Consider the following 23025-nt stretch of genomic DNA (forward strand, 5'->3'; position numbering starts at 1 on the left):
CGACAGACTGGCGACCTGTCCAGGGTGTACCCCGCCTCTCGCCCTATGACAGCTGGGATAGGCTCCAGCGCCCCCCGCGACCCTGAAAAGGATAAGCGGAAGTGAATGAATGGATGGAAGTTCTTGTTCATCTAAAGAAAAAAAACAACAACTTTGTTTTATATATACAGGACAATCTGGGCAATGAGCAGTACATTTATTTCTTAAAATGTAAGTCCAAAGTGTAGCAGCTGCAATTTATTTTACTACAAAACAAAACTGAGACACACTGTTGTGATTTAACTTCTTTTTCTTATATTATGGTATCAGTCAGATTCAATCTGTAGTTAGACTTCTTTTCAGTGACAAAGTATTGAATTTAAATCAAAGTGGGAGCTAATCTTCACATCCAAAGTACTTGTTCTATATAAACAACAAAATGATTTGTCATATAAAATGACCACTGTAATATGACTGTTTTGCATGCTAAATGTGTAAATTAACTGTAGCTATCACCTAACTATTCAAAATGTTACAAAGCTTAATAGTTAGCTAAATGTATCTAGTCTTTTTAAAAATAGGTTTACTACAAGTGCAACAATTTTGAACATCAGTTAGGATTTTCCAGTTTAAAAAAAAAAAAAATCCATCACTTCCTTTTTTATTTTAAACTTGGTCCAAAGGCAATAAAAATGGGGCTTCCTCCTTGTAAGAAAACAAGTTACGTTGAGAGAACACAAAGACCTCAAAAACCTTTTTATTGATGAAGTACTTGGTTTGACAAGCACATGGTGTCACAAATTACACAAATCACATCTAAAGTCTGGTGCATACATACAGGCACACATAGAAAAGGATGTTACGTTTGCACGGCCATTTAACCCCTGAGAATGTACTGATTCAGGCCACTTGACAGGCTGGTTTGACACTTGATTCGGATATGAAGCAGCAAACAGTCTTACAGAAAAGCAGTCTGAGGTATTAATTCATGTCAAACAGGACAGATTATTTTTAATTTTTTAAGTGCTGTAGCAGGTGTTTCTTTTGTAATTGGATGGGAAGAAATTTGTGCAGGGTTTAAGTGCAGAGACTAAATTTCTCTGTTTAGAGATCAGAGAGTATGTAGTTGGTTGCCATGGTGACGATTGGGGCTCCTGTTGGTACACCTGGGAAAGGACCGCTGGACCCGGCGATGTCAATGTGGGAGTACGGCAGAGGGGCTTCAGAATCCACGCCGTGCTGTGGTGGGCACGCACAAGGTAACACAGGTCATTCCACACAAATGCACACATTTCACATGAATAGCAGATGAATAAAATCAGCAAGCACCTTGTCAAGTCCTGAAGCCATGATGAGGAAAGCTGCAGGTGTCTGATGTCCTCGAGGTGTAGCAGAGGACGGCAGGTTGTTGCACTGAAGGATGTCCTCGTACTCAGACTGGCCCTTGTGGAACTCATAGTCCTCGCGCCTGATAGTAGACACCTCAAACAAATCGCCCAGCACCTCTCCGGCTGCAAGGGAGAAGGCCATGTATTAGTGTAAATCAAAGGCAGCGGTCTGCCAACTGAAGGCAACGTTGTGCTAGTATAGGAGAAGGTAGGGTCATTTCACAGAATGAAAGTCACAGCAGACATTATCAGTGGTATCTTGCAGCAGCCCCGCAGCTAACATCAGTGGTTCCAGCTATGAGATCAGCAGGTTTATAGTGGTGTGGGCTGAATGCATGAAACAGGAACAAGATAGGACCCTGCACTGGTGGAAAGAGGTTTATGAAGCAATGTGCTTTTACTTCTTTTCAAGTATTTGCAATTCTTACAATAGCAGCATCTGCTGGGAAAACGGTAGTACTGCAATTTTATGAAAGCCTAAACTACAAAAACGTGCTAGGCCAACAGGAGTGGTCTCACTGACAATATCATTATAATTTGCTCCAATAATAGTTACACCAGAAAAAAAAAGTTAAAAGCTGTTGAAAACAGATTCTAAAGAGGTCACATGATTCAATTTATATATAAATAAGCTTTGAAAGGCTGCCCTGTTTTAGACAGTCTGTGTAAAGATCTGGGAAGATTTTTCTAATTAATTAGACCCTAAATCAGGTCCCATAAATCTGTAGTCTGCACTAAAGTTATGTCTCAACTGAGTTCGATGCAAACATAATTCATTTTTTAAAACATATTGAAATCCAATTAACCAAAGTATCTGAGTAAATATGCAGCAATCAAGGAGTCCATTCATTGAATAATGGTTTTAGCTGTAATTGAAATGAGCAGAACAGTAATTCAAAGCATCATCTGTACAGTTAAAATAACCAAAGGACTGGTTATTCAGTGTTTCCTCTGTCAGTGAAGTTGTCTTGGCTGTTTTGGTTTGTACACCTGGCAAAACAGGTGAACTAACTCAACTGTTAACAAAATGATTCAGCTCCAGCTGAAAGAGCTGGAGAAGCCTTAGGTAAGTAGATCTATAATTGTAAATATTTCTCACCTTTCTGCCACTGAGCAGCGTTCCCGCTGCGATGGGCTGGTCCGTTATCCATGATGATCTAAATCAAAAAGTTCCAAACTTAACTTAGTACAACAATGATGATTAAAACACTGCCTTATTTTTTTTTCCCTATCATAAAGGAGGGGTCACAGATTCTTTGTTTCATTTAGCTCAGAATTCAGACTGTTACCGTTTATGTACCACAACAACAAATTTAGGTCAGATTTCTAAATGCCAACTTGATTACAAAGAGAAATCCATGCTTTTCTCAATACGCATCACCTGACTAGTTTAGAAGATCTTAAAAACAAACTGGGAAACTGATTTGGGAGAATCTACCTCAGACCCAACTGGGCAAACTGTAGTCCAGTTTAAACTTGTACATAGTGGTCATTGGTTTGCTGATCATCGTGCGACTGATGCGGAGGATCCTGACCACTGTTGTATGTTTTGGCTTGTTTTCTAAAATGTGGACAAACAGCACATCCATCTCCATTGATTTCACCGTTTGGGGTGGCCCCATTAGATATCTCTCTAAGTGAACGTGACTGCTTTCTTATCTCTGTTGGCTAGAAGGCTCACTCTCTCTCCATGAAAGGATTTGTTGTCAAGTGCTTCCTCACAGAGGGTTGTTTTCCTCTCTTATTACTGTAGGTCTTTACCTCATAATATAAAGCATCTTGAGGCGACTGCTTTTGTGATTTGGCACTGTATAAATAAATCTGAATTGAATTAAATTAGATCAGATACAACACTAGAGGTATTTTATGTTACCTGGCAACCATTTATATAATTTGTATAGTATAAGCATGGAAGCTGTCATTACTAACACAGAGCAGTATTGGTGTACTGAATGCATGTGACAGAATGACAACATGACAACATATTTTTATACACGATTGAGTAAATAGGTTAATAATGTCTGACTATATTCATATCCTTGATCTGGTTTTCTAGGGGTAGGGTGGGTTGGGTTTGAGGAATGTGTTCAGACTGTTTTTTTGTTTTGTATTGATAAAAAAAAAAAATTGTTACAATAGTGCATGCTCATTTTAAACATTGCCAAAGTAGTTAGTGTATGCATAAGAAACCCTGTAAGCCAAAAGCTCCATCTTCAGATTACTCTAAACAATCTGTTTTATTATTTATTTATTTTTTAACTTTAGGCTACAAGTCAGTGAGAGCAGATGTCCTCCGTATGTTCAGCTCAGGCACGCCGTTCTGGCCGTGAGCACAGAAGTCCCATTAGCCTGCTGTTCAAACCTTCTGTTTGCAAGGAGCACTCAATCAAAAGAAATTTGTTTTAAAGGGAGAGCAGCTATAACTGCTTGAGGCTTTACATAAATGGTTCATTTCAACTGTTAAACATGCTCTTGAATAAAAACACAGCTCTTGAAGATATTGTCTGAGTTTCAGCAGTACTCACAGAGTAGTTGGGTCCCATGGCTCTGATGGCGTGACCAGTCAGAGTGGCGATAGTAAACAGCTGCGGAGAAACTTCATTTACTGCCTGTGTGGAGAGCAGAGGTAAGGTCACGCTGGGAAGGAATGCAACTGAAAACTAACAGCTAAAGATGTCTCCCAAGCTTTCCGACCTTCTCCTTCATCTCGCAGAGCAGGTCGACCATCACCATACGACCCTCGGCATCAGTGTTTCCCACTCTCACCCTACGACCCGCACGGGAAACCACCAGCTCATCCGCCACGTAGCAATCTGAGTAAAATCAAAAAATGTCAGCTGACGAGACTCCACAGAAATATTGTGGAAAAACAAATGGAAGCCCACTGACCTGCACCCACGCTGTTCCTCACCATGGCCATCACGCCAACAACCTTCAGGTGCTGTGGCTTCAGCTGGGCTACGATCTGAAGAGCAAGAGGAGTTTCAAAAGTTTCACTCCCCCATTTAAAATGTATCAAATCTAAGTATGTATAGCAGCCCTCTGAAGACTGCAGGGAGGCGAAATATTCACCTCTGTGCATCTAATAAGGTTTTTATTAACGGTGACTCAGCAGCGTGCAGAGCTGATTTATAGCCGAGTCACAAGTGATGAATATTTATTCCAAGTATTTATTGTTCAGGTGCAAAGAGGCGATTATTCACCTGGAAGAAGCCAGCGACAGCAGCAGCTCCACACTTGTCCCTGTGCATCCCGGCCATGATGCCACCAGCCTTGATGTCTGCTCCACCGGTGTCGTAGGTGATACCCTGGAAACGCCACATCAGAGGCACATTTGCTGACTAAGTACAAACGAATACCCGCCACTTCTTTCTGATTTCCTACCTGACACCTTCCTGCATGCTATTCTTCCTGTTAACTCCCATAATAATCAAACACTGTTACGAATCACTAATATATGCATCTGCGCCTCTATGGTGTTTACCAGATTGGATATGTAATGTAGTAAACAATCTACACCCTACATACAGTTCTAGCCCATCTGTCAACACAACCTGGCAACTCACAGCCAATTTAAGCAGTTAAGTGTTCAGCAAATCTGTAACACTGAAGAAAGTAGCTCTCTGTTTTAGCTGGTGCTAAACTCTGAACATGCTGTAAGAGAGACATTTTAATCTGGATAAATACACTTTTGATCACAAGCTTATATCTGCTCATTGTGGGCATGAAATTAGTCAATGCCATGGGCTCTGAGGTTAAATGGTGTAACATTCACATTTTATATGACTATATGATATTTGAGGGGGTTTTCATTTTGGGTTTAATATCATCTTGTAGGGTCTCAACTTCATAATATGAAGTACATTGGGCTGACTATTGTAATGATCTGGTGTTATATGAATAATATTTAAATAAAGCGATTTAATTGGTTCAAGGGCAGACACGTAAGAGTGTAGTCTCACCTTTCCCACCAACATGAGCGTCTTTTCGATCGGCCCCTCTCCGCAGTACTGCAGTTTGACGACTCGGGCCTGGTGACGGGGTACACCTGCAAAAGAAGAAAACATTAAACCAGTTTGATAGCTTTAAAAAAAAAAACAAAAAAACATCTTAACAGCTTTGTGGGTCAGTGGCATCTTACTGTTGGCACAGCGGTTGACCGCAGCCAGGCACGGATACTCTTTCTCCAGAGTCTTCAGGTCGCTCACCACTTCAACCTGACGGTGAACAAACGCAGAGGTTTGAGGTGAGAAAACGTGGATTAAACTGTCACAGAAGAACCAAAGATAAATTTAAAAAAAAAAAAAAAAAAAAAAAAGTTGTAGACTGAAAATCAACAAAAATTCCAAATTCTGAATTTTTCTTAAAAAACAAAAGCAGAATATAGATGTAATAATACTCATTCTTACCTTCACAGGGCTGTCTTTAAAGAGTTCCTGGACGTAATCAGCCACACGAGGAGCAGCCATACGTTCAGGGTCTGATCCACCGATGTCACGGTACGCCAGTCTGAGGGGGCCAAATGTGGTCAGCTTAGGAAACGTGTGCAGACAATGAGTTCAAGTATCTGACTCACCTCCCATTCTCCAGAGCATTAGCCAGCTCCACCAGCTTTGTTCCCCGAGCCTCTTCCGCTGCCCACAGTCCCAGAACACACACCTTGTGGTCATTTTTTTTCACGTTGCTCTCTCTCACTTCAAGAGGCTTTTGGGCACAAAGAGGGTGAATGAGTGTCCTTTTTGCACACAGATACGTTTTTCTTGTTTTTAATTCATGGCTCCATACAGGGAAACTATCTGAATACAATTTCTAAACTTGGCCACAGCATCATTATGATTGCAGACAGCGTCTCTAGAGTGACTGTGTGTAGTGTCTGCAGCTGCTTGTGTCCACCTCACACACCTTTCGATTTCCATACGTGGATGATAGCACTTATACACTAAACCTGTCATTACTGGCAAACGGTAAACCATCAATCAAGATATTTTCTCACCATGTAGAGTGCATGAAGGGCTCCGAGCGCAGCCACCAAGGTGTTGTTCTTGTAGTCTGCGTGTGGAGGGCACACCAGCAGGGGGCGCTGCATGCCAGCTTTTAAGGCACTGAAAGGGCAAACAGACACCACATGAGGTAAGAAACATGGAAGTAAACCAGCAATTCAAGTCAAAGAAGGAGAAGAAAAAAAGTCAGCTGCCTTCAACTGACCGCTGGATCCCGTTGACTGCTGCATCACTGAAGCGCCTGATATCATCGTAGTCGCGGTTTACAGGGCCGGTGGAGGCAAACACCAAGCGGTTACCAGGAAGGCCAGGGACCTTGATGACCACCACCTCCTCCCCCAGACCGCTGTCCACCTAGAATCACCACAAAGCACAATGCATCAGTAGAGGGCAGTAGTAGTACCATGACTGCAGTACGTCACTGTCACACTGAGGTTTAGAGGGCAGGCAATTTCAGGTCCTTCAATGCAGCTGCTCACATCCATCACACTTCCTTAACTTCTTACTGTCACAGTAACATAACAGACTGACTGTGTGATGCTTTTTCACACTAATGTAGCAGGAATGACAACAAGATATAATGACGAATATCTGCTAAAACTGTGCTGATTTAATAAAGTGATTGTTTAAATCTAATATAATGTAGCTTAAATTGGGATTATTGTTTGGTTTGTGGATCTTGTGATTACCAATCACTTGGTTCAATTTAAGATGATTTAATTTCATTTGGCCCTTTATTTGCTTTGGTGACGCCCTTATAGAAAGTTTCAGACAAGGTTTAAATGTGAAAGTGTTTTTCCATCAGATTTGGAATGCCCTGCCCGATGAGATCAGCCAGCCATGACTTGCTTTCTTTTTCATTAAGTTTGTAACAATTCTCCAAGGACATAAAACATGAAAATATACTGACACGTACCTTTTTTCTCCTTATTTTAACTTCTCCTCAAGTTTATTTTAATGTGGTCTTATTTGTTTAACCCTATTGTTTTAATCCAGCTTCCATGCCCATCTTTTGCACAACTGCAAGCAAATATATAGTCGAAAGAAGAGAGTCGGACTCTTACAGCACTGTAGTCCTGCAGTGGGGCTTTCAGGGACTCAAGTTCAGAGGGCAGGGATTCATGGCTCTGGGTCACTAAAACAATCCCATCAAAACTAGAAAGAAGAAACAAACGGTCTTTTAAGAAAGAATAAAAAGAATAAAAACTGACAGTCAAAGAGGAAGTGGGGCCCTGATACTTACTTCTGGTTCCTGAGGTCGCTCGTCCATTGGATGGGCTGGACGCTGGAGAGAGAAACTGCAATGTCAGCAGAGCCTAACACGATATCTCAGAAGACAGAGTTGCACAATCAGAGTCTTTTATAATGCAGGCTACTGATAAAAAAGTGGGCCAAGGTTCTGTGTTGTCTACAGGTGCTAAGGAGTGTCACAGAATACATTTCCTGTGGCGGTAGACACGTTTAGACTTTGGTTGTCCATGTCACTTGAAGCCAGAAATCTCGTTGCTTGAGCTAAAATGACCGTCTCCAGACTTCGCAAATAACCTGCGCTTTACAGGGAATAAAATGCTCACGAGACTGACTCATTTCACATGAGTCAGATACTTCTGGCATCATATGACGCTTAGAAGAAGGGAAGTAACCGAAAGTGAAAACTAGATATGAATAAATATCTGCAAGCAGGATGGTAGGTTCGGATTTATCCACATTTTAACTAAATAAATAACACATAAAACAATAAATTCAATATCATGCAGCTGTGTGCAAAGCCAGTTAAACACGTGCTTAATAAAACAAGTAATCACACTCACAGCAATATCATTACTACTACTTACGACTACTTAAAACTACGCGTTTATGTGAGACACGTGGATTAATATGGCCTCCTTTTTGCTATATTACCACTGACGTGAGGGTTAAGTTTATATTACAGTAAAATATATCTTATTTTCACAGCCTGCTATTTGTGGGTTAAAATACAAAACATGTTGAAATTGGATCCGATTCTGCGCATGCGGCAGAAAGCTGCACGTCAGAAAACCGTTAAATTAGCCGTTTTGAATTTTAAATAAAACGTAAATACTACCTGGTGCACATTTTCTGTCGTCTTGCTCTGCTACCTTCAGGATGAAAAGCCTAAATGATCCTTCCTACACCGGTTAGGAATTGGTCACATGATCCACTCACGCTGCCTTCAGGGACTTCCGTAGCTGCAAGATAAAGACAAGCTTAGCCGTAAAGTGCTTTTTGGGTCGGCTAATAAATGCAGCTTTGACACTAAACAGCTGGTTTCAGTGTGTGGTTAAGCAGCAAAATTATGTGCTGTAAATTTATTTCGTGTTTTGTTGTAGAAAATGTCTAAATTTAAGTTAGCCAGGCCGCCAAATTTCCTACTGTACTTCAAAACACAATAAGGACACAGCAGGGATTTGTAGTTTCTACTTCCGATTCATTAAAAAGCCAAAAGCTCAATTTAGATGATTACATCACACATATATATAAATTACAACTAGCAATGATATAAATGATAATCGTGGCTGCACTCCGTCGCTGGCTGAGTGATTTATCTCGCTTTGGACGAGACTGAGCTGACGGACTACAAAAGCTAACCGGAAGTAGCTAAAAGTAGTGTTTTCTGTGCAGAGCTGCAAAAACTGCGGAGGTGAGTATGGACTGAAGGCAGTGCAAAGGTCGAAGTGGAAGCAGTAGGTGTCACGGTTGTTCTGTAAGTGTTTTAGTATAAAATAAGAGTTAAAAATGATTTTAAAAAAAATTCCGAGATAAGCAAATCATCCCAGGCTGCAGGTACCGTTTCTAGGGACAGAAGCTGCACAGAGAAGCTGCTTTTTCCACCGTGGTTACAACTTGCAGCTCTATTATAATGCGACAGCGGGAGATAATTACGTGTTATTATTTTGTGCAGATTAGCGAACTTAATTTGCACTTGTTCCATTATGGCAGCCGGTTCTCAGAAAAGTTAGGGTTCACGCAAGTTTTAAGAGTTTAAGGTGTTTTGAAGGGAGGAAGGTTCAGGGCTGAAGCAATCAGCTTCATGGGCTCATCCGGTTAGAATAAGAAAAGCAGCCATCTAATGCAGAATTATTTTCAGGGTACTCCTTTTATTCTCAAATAAATAAGGCAAAAAAAGGAAGGAAACAAAGACACACATGGACTGCCAATGCTCAGCTGCCGCCCCGTGTGGAAGTGAGGAAAGAGTGAATGCAGTCCTTATGTACTGTGTGACATATAATGTGTGACAGGTGAGTGCAATCAAGGACAAGCACCACACCCAATCAAAGGTGAGAGAACTAAACAAGGTGCATCTGGTGAAGTGAGTGGGTGTGCTGGGATGTGCTAAAAGGTGGGTCTCTACAACAAAGGAGTTTAGACTGAGGCATTAAAAGTCAGAATCTGGAGAATATTAGAAAAGTAGTGCATGACAGAATCGTTGCACTGCATTATAAACGGAAACTGATGATATACTAGGATTTCCCACACAGCTAGCGCTATAGTTTACATAGAATGGTCAGAAATAGAGGGGGAAACAATCCAGTCATATTAGGCAGGTCTCTGGGGGAAAATGCCTTATTTTCTTTAAATCAAATATCCAGTCATTGTTCAGCTGTGGCTCAGGTGGTCTACTGTCGGTGGATTTCGATATCTCAGACTAAAGCTTAGTGTCAGTCTTAATTGGAGTGTAAATGTGTGTGTGAATGTTAGATAGAAGTCACTTACATTTAAAAGAGAGTGTGTGTGTGAGAGAATGAGACATGCTGACTGACTGCTCAAGAAAAGTAGAAAATGGTAGTGGTCACCAGTGCTACACTACAGCCTCCTAGTAGCTGCACCTTTAATATAAATGTTAAAATCCTAGGTGATTTTCAGAAAACGACCACATTCTTAAGTTTTCATATTCACAAACTTGGGTGTCCATGACGCCCGGCCTTGTGCAGCATGAACAAGTCCATTTACCATTTATTAACCAAGGTGTATACTGAAGAACTTCTGTGCACAGCACACCTGAAGCAGCAGCAGCAGCAGCATATCACACCAGGCGCCGCTCCTGTCAGCTAACAACAGGAAAATGAAGCTATAGTCCTCCATCTTATTTCTCTAATCCAATTCAAGGCTACAGTTGGGTCGGAGCCTATCCCAGTGAGAGTCACACTACACCATGGACAGGTCACCAATCTACCAGAGGGCTAACATATAGAGAAAAACGATTATTCATGTTTATTCACACAAAATCAGTTAAACTACCATCCATGTCTTCGGACTGTGCATTTGTTGAAGGATCAGGTATGACCTCTACTATCTGTTTCCACTTCCTCTTCTTCTCACACGAACAGATGAGACTTCCTCTTCGCTCCTTTTGCATCTTCAGGAGTGTAATCGCTCGGGGGCAAGCTGTGGACGTGCAGAGGCGAGGACTCAGCGGTGCAGCGATGCGTCTGGTGCAGTTTCGACGTCGTGGTGAAGGAGCAAGCATCAGGGTGGGAGTGGAGCAAGGTGAGGGGCACAGTGTGGTGGATCTGAAGGCATTTGACCCCTCGATGCCGTCAACAATGAGAGAGCTTCTGGAGCTGGGAGACAAGGGCCTGGAGTGTGCACAGAGGTGTCAACAACTCTCTTCCATTAAGCCATTAATTAATACAGCCATACTATTGCCTTATGCTCCTTCTACTCAAATGACTCAATCATCAGCTTATTTGATTACACTCATCTCAAATCATCATCATTTTAGTATTTTCAGTTAACACAATCTTCTTTCTCACATACGTCAACAAGCTTGGTCATCTGTTCAACTTCTGTTTTCCACATCATCTAAAACCAGTCTTCCTCATCATCATCCTCAGAGCTTTGGCATCCGGTAAGTGTGTAGTAGACCGAGCAGACATCCAGCTGCTGTCTCCAGTGACAGGTCCAGAGAAGGTGGTATGTGTGGGTATGAACTACCGCGACCACTGCCTGGAACAAAATGCTCCAATCCCCAAAGAACCAATCATCTTCAACAAGTTTCCCAGCGCCATCACAGGGCCGTACGATGACATCATATTGCCCTCTGAGAGCCAGGTGAGGGCAAGACTGACAGAGGCCTTAATAGGAAGAACAATGCTAACTCAAAAGAAGTCAAAGTTATATCTAGAAAAAGACAAAAATAAATAAAATTCTTGTAAGATGATTGTTGAAGATCTCTGAGCAAAAACCACCACAAGAGCTATCACCTCTAGCTTTTATCAGCCTTGACTTCAAACAAGCCTGAAATCTCCGCTCTTATTATCCAGAATTACTCTCAAAGGACACAACACATCTAATGTAGCCTTACAGACGACACAGACCCACGTTATCTGCGTTAAAGGCAGTGTGGTGTGCAGATAATAAAGGTCATCTCTGTCATATTTATCAAATGGGTTGTGTTGTTCCTTAGTTCAAACAGCAGAACTAATGAAGAGACTGCATTGAGCTGATAATGTATGTTATCAAAGAGTCAGTGCACCCTGAGCTGTGTCTGTTTAGCCCAAGTCTGCACAGCTCACACACTTTGACCACTGCAGACAGACTGAAGTCAACTGCACGCGACCTTTTCTGCTGATCAGCAGCCTACATACTGATCTCACAGTATGCGAATTGGATAGGATTGTGTAGAAGTGCATCTCTCTAGCTTTGAACTTCAAATCCCTTGAAAGTTGTCACATTAACATTTACTTTTAATGGAAAAATACTTTTACATGAGTGGTTAAAGGTTGAGTAGGTCACTGTTTAAAGTAGGAATCTGGTCTGGACAAGCCAGACTAGAGTGAAGAAAATACCAAAGTATTATAGAAAAGATTTGGGGGACTCCTTACGTTAGCCATTAAAAGTAGGCCCTGTGACATATTTCACATTTAGTGCCTGATTAAAATTTAACCAATCAAATTAATTCTTTTGTTGTCTTTGATAGATGTGAGCAGGACAATAATTTAACAGCACAACACTTGCATAAAAAAACAAACAAGCTGTTTTTAGTATACTTTAATTTATTAATGCTAAAAAATACACATGTGATGCTTCTTGACGCCGTTTTTACATCATCTTGGCCTTTTGTGGGATTGAAGGAGGTGGACTGGGAGGTGGAGTTGGCCTTTGTGATAGGACGAAGAGGAAAACACATCAAGGTCAGCATCACAGCATCAATGAAGGCCGCGGTGCTTTCACGCTTGGCGAAGCAGCTGTTCTGACTTGATTTCCACTCCTCTTTCTATTAGGAGGAAGACGCTCTCTCCTACGTGGCCGGGTTCACCGTGGCCAATGACGTCAGCGCTCGTGACTGGCAGATGAAGCGTAACGGGAAGCAGTGGCTTCTAGGAAAGACATTTGACAGCTTCTGTCCTCTCGGCCCAGCCTTAGTAACCACTGACACCGTGACAGGTGAGAGAACGAGCATCCGCAGCAGGAAGCGTGAGGCTGAAAGGGGGAATTAAAGACAATCTGGTGACTCATGCAATTATCTGTGATTCCGTACGCCAGCAGCTTCACCGAGTTAACAAGCTGCAATTCAGTGAGGAAATGTTGTTTTTGTAGCTGATGGGAGCAGCATGAAAGCCCCAACCAGATGATAATGGTAACCATTAGGATTTCTAAAGGCTAAAAACATTCTTGTCAAATGTGGGCCATCATGTTTACGATTCACCACGGTTTAATTTCTGCTACCAACGGTTTAATAACAAAACAAAGAAATTCTTACTTCTATATGCAGACTAGAATCTTCCTGCATCACATCATAATATCCATTTTCAAAGATGAGATGTTCACATAAAAATGTCCCACGATGATGTTTGTGCTTAACAGGCGATCATCGCTGATATTTGCTTTTGGGTTACGGCCATTATTTGAGCTGACAAGTAAAAAACTCGCGTAAGATACTATAAATGGTTATTGTTACATGCAGTTGTGAAACATTGGGTACACATTCAGTAGCTTGTAAAAAAACATCTTTAACTGCAATAAATCTTCATCATTGTGTTCTGTATAATTTTTTTTTTTAATGAGCGCTACATTGTTGCTTCAGTTCATTCGTTCTGGCCGATCGTGGCTCAAGAGTTGGCAGTTCATCTTGTAATCGGAAGGTTGCCGGTTTGAGCCCCGGCTTGGACAGTCTCTGTCGTTGTGTCCTTGGGCAAGACACTTCACCCGTTGCCTACTGGTGGTGGTCAGAGGGCCCGGTGGCGCCAGTGTTCGGCAGCCTCGCCTCTGTCAGTGCGCCCCAGGGTGGCTGTGGCTACAATGTAGCTTACCATCACCAGTGTGTGAATGGGTGGATGACTGAATGTGTAAAGAGCTTTGGGGTCCTTAGGGACTAGTAAAAGCGCTATACAAATACAGACCATTTACCATTCAGGCTTTCATTTGTGAATGTTACAAACGGCTCGTGGATGAAGACTAAATTTATTGAACTCAACAGTAAAGATGTAAATCCACATCAGTGCTGTAAAGCAGTCCGTATATGTCAGATGTTGTATGTGTGAATCGCAGCTAAGCTGTAATATTGACGTTTTTACAGATTTTTCACATTTGGTGTGACCAAAATTCACCAAAGTTAAATCAGCTCGAGCTCTCATTGGCGCTACATTCACAGATAATTTCTTGAGAACTGTGGATGCTAGACTGCTAACAAACAGACAGACAAACAATCAGAACTGATGACATTCTCACTTTTTTCGGGGCAGAACAAAATAACCAAACGTTGTGATGTGGTGTGGAGATGGTGCAGGAGCAGAGCAGGGTAGCAGCGTGCCCACGTCTACGGAAGGTGACATTTAATTGCCTCCGGATGGACCACAAGCCCAGATCATCACCCCTCCATCACCATAGTTTAGAGCAGGGGTGGGCAACTCCAGGCCTCGAGGGCCGGTGTCCCTGCAGGTTTTAGATGTGTCCTTGAACCAACACAGCTGATTTAAATGGCTAAATTAGCTCCTCAACATGTCCTGAAGTTCTCCAGAGGCCTGGTAACGAACTAATCATGTGATTCAGGTGTGTTGACCCAAGGTGAGATCTAAAACCTGCAGGACACCAGCCCTCGAGGCCTGGAGTTGCCCACCCCTGGTTTACAGGGTGCTGATTTTACCAAACATGGTGCTGTGCATTACAGCCGGATGTCTCCACTTTTGTCTCATCTGGACATTGTTTCAGAAGTTTTTTGTTTATTGTTCAGATGCAACTTTGCAAAACTAAGCCGTGCTGACATGTCCTCTTCAGAGAGACGAGGCTTTTCTTTTATACAACACACTTGAAAAATGATTCAACACCGTCGCTGTCAAAGACCACGTCAGTCTAAGTTTAGTTAGAATGAAAATCGCTCTTTAAAGGTCGAGTGTGCTTGTCTGCCTGTTTGAAAATGATAATTACATAATTTTTATTATTAGTAATTACCCTCCACAAGTGTCGTTGTCCTCTTACTTTGGTTATTTGCGTGCAGGTAAAACAGAGGCAGCTGAGCAATTAAAACCCTCTACGGATGGGTGACAATTTAAAGGAAAAGCCTAGATGCTTGACCCCACTGCAGGGAGAGGAGGTGGCTGTGTTATGCTGTCGGGGGCATTTTGAATGTATGAGTTTAGTCTGTGTAAACATCACTGCACAGAAGAAAGTTCTGAGTGATCACATGTACACTGTAGTGCACTGTTGAAAAGACAGTGCCCCCGTCTACAGGTCAGAAATGATATTTAAATGCTAAAACATAAAAACTGTTGTTATCCACGATGCAGATGTACTCTTGAAAAAATAATAGTGTGTTCATGACGGGTGGTCTAATAAATTTGTTTAGACTACTTTCCACCAGCTTCTTTAAAATAATAAAATTATTTCCCTACAAATTTGTCTCCTATCTTTAGGCCTAAAGTCACAAGTAGGAAACTACTTCATGTGTCATTTCTCCTTCAGATCCTCATAACTTGAGCATCCGCTGCCTGGTTAATGGAGACACGGTCCAGGACAGCAACACGGATCAGATCATCTTCAAGACCGCAGCGCTTGTCGCTTGGGTCTCAAAGTAAGTTCCATAAATGAGAAGTTCAGATACTGTGTGTTTATGTACTCATATACATAACAGAGTACTCTTTTCTGCTTGAGTAACTCAAGCTGAGAGTTCAGATTCCAGGAAGTTAAGAAATGAAGCCACAAAAAGTTGCCGACTCTGAGCTAAAATTACACGCTTCATTTAAGACTTATCCACCCCAACCGGCACCCTGACCAGCTGGAGCGTTCTCTGATCTGATTTGAGATTTTAAGACGACAACACCTCTCCCACTCTCGCTCAACTTACCGGTGATAATGCCTGTGTTATTCTCTTAATAATGGCAGCCCACAGCACCTTTCACAGGATCTGTGCAGACAGCAGAATAATCTGTGGGAGATATTGTTTCGCATGCTCCGGCTTAATCTAAATGAATACTGAAATTATACTGCGCGACGACGAGAAAGAAAATCCTAATTCGCTGAAGTGATGGTAATTCTTCTGATATTCCACTCTGTGCTTTTTCCCCTCCTGATAGGTTTGTGACATTGATTCCAGGCGATGTGTTTCTGACAGGAACTCCTCCAGGCGTGGGTGCATTTAGAAAGCCGCCCATCTTTCTCAAGGTGATTTTATAGTCTGACAAAAGTGGATTCGCAACATGTACAGCTGGTCTGGACATGTTTTGTTACCAATGTGGTTTATGCCTCTATCAAACATGGTAAAAGTACTGAATAATGAGGTTGGTGTTTGCACAGGTAATATCTATCAGACTGCTTTTTCCCTTCTATTCTTATCTCTGTATGGTATCAAAGAAGGCTCGTTAACCCTCAGAAGTCTTACCCAAGAAGTGGCAGCAATATTGAAACCAGAGATTGTAGAAAGTCGGTGACATTCAAGAACTTTTGAGCCCAGTTCATGAAATCATGAAATGATCACCAATAAGTACAGGATACAGATGATTGACAGGGTACTAAATTAGAGCACAGGTGTCAACTCCAGTCCTCGAGGGCCAGTGTCCTGAAACCTTTACATGCATCCCTGCTGCAACACCTGAATAAATTTAGTAGATCATTAGCAAGACTCTTGAACTTGATTGCATGCTGAAGCAGAAATTCAGCCATTTGATTCATGCTACAGCAGCTCTTGAGTGAATGAACATGGTGCAATAAAAGCACTTTTTGAAGTACATTTTTCCAAACACTTACATATATATAAATTTGCTTGAGTAAACACACCTGAATAAAATTCACTAATTTTATTCAGGTGTGTTGCAGCAGAGACAGAAAAGTTTTAGGACACTGGCCCTCGAGGACTGTAGTTCAACACTCCTGCATTAGAGGGTTAGGAAGGTCGCTCACAACCAACCATCAGCAACAAAGTAATATGCAGGGCTCAAGTAATCAGAAGTGATAACTTGACCTTATCTCTAGGTTTTGGAAACAAAAGTCTGTCAGACCAAATGTGAAAATCTGTAAAGAAAATTGGGGTGGCCATAATTTTTTATGAGTCGTCTTCAAACTTCACAACAAGATACCAGGCCTTGGGGGTCATGAGTACCTAGGTTGAATAAGTATTTGACCATGAAAACGTTTTTCAAGAAATCATAAATAATGAGTAACATATCACGTGAAAGGGCATAGAGGGAGTTGTATAACACACTTTATTTTTTCAATAACATCCTACGATGTCACAATGATAATATAACAGGCTGACATCATCATTTTGTAATAAAAACATAATAAAACATCAAAGTTGTAGTATAGCATTTGCCCTTTGGGGGCAGTTGTGCTCTCTGAGTGCTCTTGTTTTATTTGTTCCCTTATTGCTAAGATTTGGGAGAATAATTTAATAAAACACTACGGTATCAATTTCAAACTCCTACGCCGCCTCGTTCTCGAGTCATCGCATTCACAAACATGCGTGTCCACGACACCTGCTCATCCTGTGGGGCGATGGTAATACAGCATGAGCCGTACAGCTGAGGGGTGAAGAAAGAAAAAATGGCTCTTTCAGAGTACCTAAGTTGAGAATTTGGCTTCAGGTTAAATTTGAGGGTTGAAACTGATGATGATTTAAGACCTCAGAGGGTTAATGTTGTCATCTCAGGCGCTTACAGTCACGTGGAAAAGAAAGTCTCCTGTGATGACTTTCTTTTCCACGTGTGAGCACAGAATCTCCACACATCTGTTCAAACCTTTGGTTTACAAAGGTCGGCCAATCAGAATAAAGCCTTAGGTCACACATAAATTGATTGTAGACGACAGTAGGTCACTAATGGCCAGGCTCTGGTTGCCTAGGTAACAATCTAATGAACGTGCCACTCCCTCATATGAGAAGCAGTGGTTTTGGATGTGAGGCCAGCAAAGCTGAGCCAGCTCAGGACCTGCCTACTTAGCATTGCTAATACTTATTTTTTCTGTTGTTGCTGCAAGTCGCTTAATTTCATTGACATTTTGTGGTTGTTATATTGCTGCAAGGCTCTTCCTGGAGAAAGAAGCTAAAACAGAAAACAAAAATTAAACTGTGAATCAATGCAAAGCCACTTTAGTAAAGGCAAAGAATTTAAAAAATGTAGCTGAAAAGAGGCATAAAAGGACTATATTGTCCTTTCCCTCATTAATTACTAACAGATAATAAGGCAGTGATTTGAAATGTGTTTTTTTAATTAAGTGTTAAAACATTTTTTTCTTCCAGAAGGGGGACGTGGTGGAGTGCCAGATAGAACAGTTAGGTTCTATAATCAACAAAGTGGTGTAGACCCTGGGAAGAGAATCCATGAATGAACACCAGCCGCTGAACTGCACCTTCTGATCACCCTCACAATGAATTACTATTCAAATAGTTTTTTTTCCCCTTTTACATAATGTGAAAAAACCATCAGTAGATATGTAAAACTCCCTGATGAATGTTTTATTCATGATACTTCAGTAATTGTGAGGAGAGAAAATGTGTTATTTTCTTTTACTACACAAAACAGAGTAATTATGTGACTCAACCTCAGAGTGATCACGAGCTGTAAAAAATACCCTCCGTCAGCAGCCGCCCACTCGTGCTGTGCAGAAGAAACCGTGAACCTACTGATTTTTCTTTTTATGTGAAAATAAAAAAGTATTTTGACACTGACGTAAAAAGTATTTCTAATTATGATTTAATATTCAGGATCAAAGACTGCGTGTAAAACTTCAGTCAGAAGTGAAAGAACATCATCTTTCCCATAAAAGAAGGAAAACAGATTACTAGATGTGTGGAAATTAATGAAATTACAAAATGCTGCCTCCAACTGTGTGTTTTGGGTTTTTTTTGGTTTTTTTACTGCCCAGGAGAAAAATCTCTCTAATTACTTCGATCTGTGTTTCGACTCATGTAGCAGCTTTTAAATATGTCTGACAGAGCTTCAAGGATGGATTCAGTGTACTTGTTTACAATTTGCAGCAGTGTGACATGTTGACATCCTCAAACTGGCAGCTACGTTTCGACCACTGTATCCCTTATAATTTGTAAACTGCTCCAGTTTAAGATTAGTTAGCTTTTTGTTGAACAAAGTGAAGTGCTTTGCAGCTCAGTGTCTCGCTAACCTCAAAATACCCTACAAAAAAACCTCAGCCTCAGGCAATCTTCACAAGTCACAGAGGAGATTTTCATCTCATCCAAGGATGTTACGTGATTGGTTTGTCTGTTTGCCAAGAGGATTACTAAACAAGTTATGAAAAGATCTGCATGAAAGTGTTTACTGAAGGCGGGGATTGGCCCAAGATAAACCTTTGGAGTTAATCTGGATCCACGAGTTTGTGGAAGGACCCTTTAAAGGAAATTTTGGAGACACTGTTTGAAGTTCTTGAGAAAACAAACTAACCCAGATCCATCTATTATTCTGGATCCACAGCCTCACTTCATGCGCAGTGCAGAGGGAATCTTCAGCACTCTTCTAGCTTTTTATTATGAAGACTAAAGGAACACCTCGAATATGAAATCAGACTTACATATTCACAGAAATTAATGGAAAAAATGCTAAATTAGTTCACCCCCACTGGCAACTGTATAATAATTATAATAACTCAGAAAAAAGTATTTTGCATCGTCTGAATTGCGACTTCAAAATGCCACAGCCAATCAATCCCTATCCTGTTTTTAGTTTGTTTTTAAAGGTGTTCATGATTTTCTTTTTTCCACGTGAGAGCAGCTCACATGGAAAACAGTCCTCAAAACTCACATTTCTTATTATGCAAATCCTCTGTTTTAAGTCTCGGTAGCTGCTCTTAAACAGATACTCAAACGCAAACCTTCTAATTTAATCTCTGTTCCGAGTGGGCCACGGCTACAGGCCAGTTCCACAACTATTTAGGACTCAGTATCCTCAGCTCAACACTAGAGGGCAGTAGATTCTCACGGCCGATGGCAGCTCAACCACTGCGGCTGTGTTCTGTGCTCGCTGAAGGAGTAAAAACAGCTGCACTGGCATGTGACTGTACAAACAGTCAGCTGTGAACGCCAAAATACAGAGGCCTCCAAGTCCCCATTAAAGCAAGCCATCGATTTGTCTCTGCATCTTAATGTCAAAAGGTCTACGTGAGACATACAGACTCTCCAGAGGTCTGACTCAGCACTGAATGATCTATGTCCAGAAGGAGAGCAGCTCAGAACCATGGCTGTGTGCAAGAGACTAACTAATAACTAATAAACTACTTTAAAGGGCTGTAAATGGCCTGCATTTGTATAGCGCTTTACTCAGTCCCTAAGGACCCCAAAGCGCTTTACACTACATTCAGTCATCCACCCATTCACACACACATTCACACACTGGCAATGGCAAGCTACATTGTAGCCACAGGTGCCCTGGGGCGCACTGACAGAGGCGAGCTGTAGTTGGTTTAGTTTGTACACAGTGAACTTTTTGCGCTTTTGTTCAAGTCATGATGACACAGGAACTTTTATTTGAGTATAAAGAACCAAACAAATATTTTCTCATGGAACAGACAAAACTTGATGCATCCTTCGTTACAACATAAACATGCGTGGATGCGCAAACTGTACCAACGAGCGTCATCCTACAGCGAGTCCTCACAACTGATTACAGGGACTTAATAATCCTCCTCTCCTGCGGCTTTATGCAAATGCTATTACTAAAGATAAACTTAAAATCAATGTCTCATCACTGAAAAATCAAAATGCAATTAACCTAAAGACACCAGCGTCCTGGCTCAGCATGCATCTGTTTTAACTGAACACGGGCTCCCTTGATACAAACAGAGGATGAGGTCAGACTCTGCAAGAAAACAAAGCCGCGTTGAAGCCTTGAGTCATGCTGCTCAGTTAAATGTATTAATTGTAGAGGTACTGAGAGATGAAGCGGTGCAGTTTCTGCCTGTTTTCTGACAACTGGAACAAAGGACTAACAGCCAGGAAGACGCCTCCCTTCTGCCACTCCTCCAAGAGGACCTGAATTGAAAATAACGAGCAGAAACACAGATACGTTAGTAGCATCGCAACCACAGTGCTTATTATTTAGTAACCTTTATTTGAACAAAGTGAGTGCGCAGCTTTTTTTCTTATCTTCATCAAAGCGCTTCCTGCACAAGGCTGAATAAAAAACAGTGAGGTAATAAGACGGATAAAAACAAAAAGCTCCCAAAGCAACAACGCTTCAAAAATGAAAGAGAAAAACAAAGCTACAGATTTCACATAAACAACATCACCTAATTCACTTAGCAAGGTCTGAAATAATGAGGCCAAATGAAAGAGGCAAACTTAAGATTGTGTTGTCCTTCCTTTTTCTTTTAAAGTTTCCTAAAAACTAGAAGCACGTTTCCTGTTTGCTTCAACTTGGAGATCTTAGAATTCCCCCTGCCTTACCATCGGAGGCTTAAGATGAAGAAAAGGTCCATTTCTGACTGATAACCTCAATAATAAACTTAATAATTGCCTCTTGAGATGTTTGCAGATAAATGGGTCAATGATGCTCTATTTTTAAAAAGACCGCGATTCCCAACCCGCAGACTGAAAGAGAAGACTGATGGGAGCAGACACTTTGCCTGCCGAGTTGAAAGGCTGGTGTAGTGGTAGAGTAGGGATAAAAATGTTGCTTCTTTGCTCTTTCTTCTGAAAATCATACCTCCTACAACAAAAGGTAAAAGTAAGTAACATTCATTTATACGGTGCTTTTTACTCCTTTACATGAATAAAACCAACACTAAACAAAAGCTACACAATAAATCATTCTGGAAAATCCTGCGTTTCTGTTCAGATTTCGGAGTTTAAGTTGGTGCCCTTCTTTCTCTTCAATATTCCCTGCTGCTGTTTGCAGAATCGCAGCAGATGGAGATAAGAGAGGCTCATATTCATCTGCAAGACAAACCATTTGCTGCGTTCCAACTTTCATTTTATGAAAAGAAAAAAACAAAAAAAACATCCGCAGACTTGAAAGCTGCAGCGGCATGATGATCTATCACAATATACACGAGGCCTTTATCCAGTCTCATCAAAGTTTCTGTTTAATCCAGAGTTCACTGTGCCCTGGTAGAGTGCTTTCATATCAGGTCATCTCACACCCAACGGGAAGAAAGAGAAATGTGCCACAGAGGATTCCTCAAAAAAACAAGTTTTGTTGCTTCATACACTCCAGCAAAATATGCAGCATAATATCCTTCAGTGAGATCAAAACAATGCTTCATTGTTAAAATAAGTCCTATTCCGCGTATAACTCCTGCACTCCACAACACGCGGCTTTTTCAAGGTTACGTTCTTATTACTGAAAGGAGTCTAGTAGTTTTAAATTCTTCCGGGTAGAAAAACCTATAATCACAAATCACTTTTTATAAGGGGGTCATATATTTAGCGTGTAAAGTCTAAAGGAACTGCAGCTGTGAAATGAATGCAGTAAAAATTATGATATTTGAAGTTTCGAGATGGAAGGATTAGAGTGATGCATCATTGATCCCAACCAACCAACATTTAGAGGAGCCTTTTCCACATAGAAGCTGAACCGCAGCACATCTACAGAGATCGAAAGATGTTTTAATCTTTAGTCCAAACTTAGAATGGGAGAAAATGTAAAAACAGAAATAGACTGTGATAACAGCATTACAGGTTCATTTAAAAACAGTGAGGTTATAATGAGACACTATTATTGATTGTTCTATCGATCATTTTACTTCCAACTGTGAATTAGAGAGTTTATTAGAGCCTTATAAATATGGGACTGTAAACACTGATCTCATGTGTAAATGCTGCTTTAAAACTTCTCAGTGCAACCCTACCAAAAATGGCACCAGCACAGGGACCTCTGGGGTGGGAAAGGTTAAAGGTTATTTGACCTGAGTGTCAAATGTAAACCACTTTGTCACAGTTAAGAGACCTCAACCTGTCTGCGCTACTTTTTTCCATTTCCTAATTTTAAATAACTCATGTCTTTGGCTCAGTGAATTCTCTTTATGAACTGACATTTCTGCCTCCTACATGATTGGATTTGGTTGGTTCCAGCCAGGCAGAGAGTCCTCCTATTGCATCAAACATCAGGTTTCTGTTCACAGCTACTGAAAAATGCCACCAGTTTGATTGATTAATAGTGATTTGGAGATCACTTCAACTTTTTGAGAGTTGGATTGCACCTCAACTTTGAGTCCTGAGTGGAGCTATAATTCCTGGCAGACAGGCAGATTTGGAC

At 41.2% G+C, this 23025-nt stretch overlaps 3 protein-coding genes across 7 annotated transcripts in view; 1 reads left to right on the forward strand and 2 right to left on the reverse strand.

Annotated features, from left to right (window-relative positions):
• Positions 1 to 718: 718 nt before the first annotated feature.
• LOC102212542 (putative aminopeptidase W07G4.4) lies at positions 719 to 8518 on the reverse strand. Its single transcript, XM_013912176.1, has 16 exons — positions 8454 to 8518; positions 7611 to 7652; positions 7432 to 7522; positions 6573 to 6721; positions 6361 to 6469; positions 5944 to 6071; positions 5777 to 5876; positions 5509 to 5584; positions 5330 to 5415; positions 4571 to 4675; positions 4257 to 4332; positions 4062 to 4180; positions 3893 to 3976; positions 2467 to 2524; positions 1309 to 1490; positions 719 to 1218 (listed from the first exon to the last, which is right to left on the reverse strand). Exons 1-16 carry the CDS (start codon positions 8462 to 8464, stop codon positions 1084 to 1086), a joined length of 1551 nt encoding a protein of 516 aa, XP_013767630.1. The 5' UTR covers positions 8465 to 8518; the 3' UTR covers positions 719 to 1083.
• A 52-nt stretch (positions 8519 to 8570) lies between these two features.
• fahd2a (fumarylacetoacetate hydrolase domain containing 2A) lies at positions 8571 to 18598 on the forward strand. 5 transcript variants are annotated; one of them, XM_005738259.2, is made up of 8 exons: positions 8571 to 9092; positions 10717 to 10982; positions 11224 to 11440; positions 12463 to 12522; positions 12613 to 12775; positions 15290 to 15398; positions 15901 to 15988; positions 18060 to 18598. In XM_005738259.2, exons 2-8 carry the CDS (start codon positions 10717 to 10719, stop codon positions 18120 to 18122), a joined length of 966 nt encoding a protein of 321 aa, XP_005738316.1. In that variant the 5' UTR covers positions 8571 to 9092; the 3' UTR covers positions 18123 to 18598. The 5 variants fall into 5 exon arrangements, with proteins under 5 accessions (XP_005738316.1, XP_005738320.1, XP_005738317.1 ...); XM_005738263.2 differs by having other exon boundaries at positions 10752 to 10982; XM_005738260.2 differs by having other exon boundaries at positions 8571 to 9029.
• Positions 18599 to 20684: 2086 nt separating this feature from the next.
• Positions 20685 to 23025, reverse strand: part of gpat2 (glycerol-3-phosphate acyltransferase 2, mitochondrial) — a 174874-nt gene continuing 172533 nt past the window's right edge. Inside the window, exons 23-24 of the mRNA XM_005738287.1 lie at positions 22312 to 22355; positions 20685 to 20801 (exon numbers count right to left, since the gene is read on the reverse strand). Of these exons, the coding sequence (XP_005738344.1) occupies positions 20685 to 20801; positions 22312 to 22355 (161 nt within the window). The remainder of the gene's footprint in view (positions 20802 to 22311; positions 22356 to 23025) is intronic.

Source organism: Pundamilia nyererei, unplaced genomic scaffold (genome assembly GCF_000239375.1).
Source record: "Pundamilia nyererei isolate P.nyererei 1_Seehausen unplaced genomic scaffold, PunNye1.0 scaffold00082, whole genome shotgun sequence".
In the NCBI taxonomy this organism is placed as follows: domain Eukaryota; kingdom Metazoa; phylum Chordata; class Actinopteri; order Cichliformes; family Cichlidae; genus Pundamilia; species Pundamilia nyererei.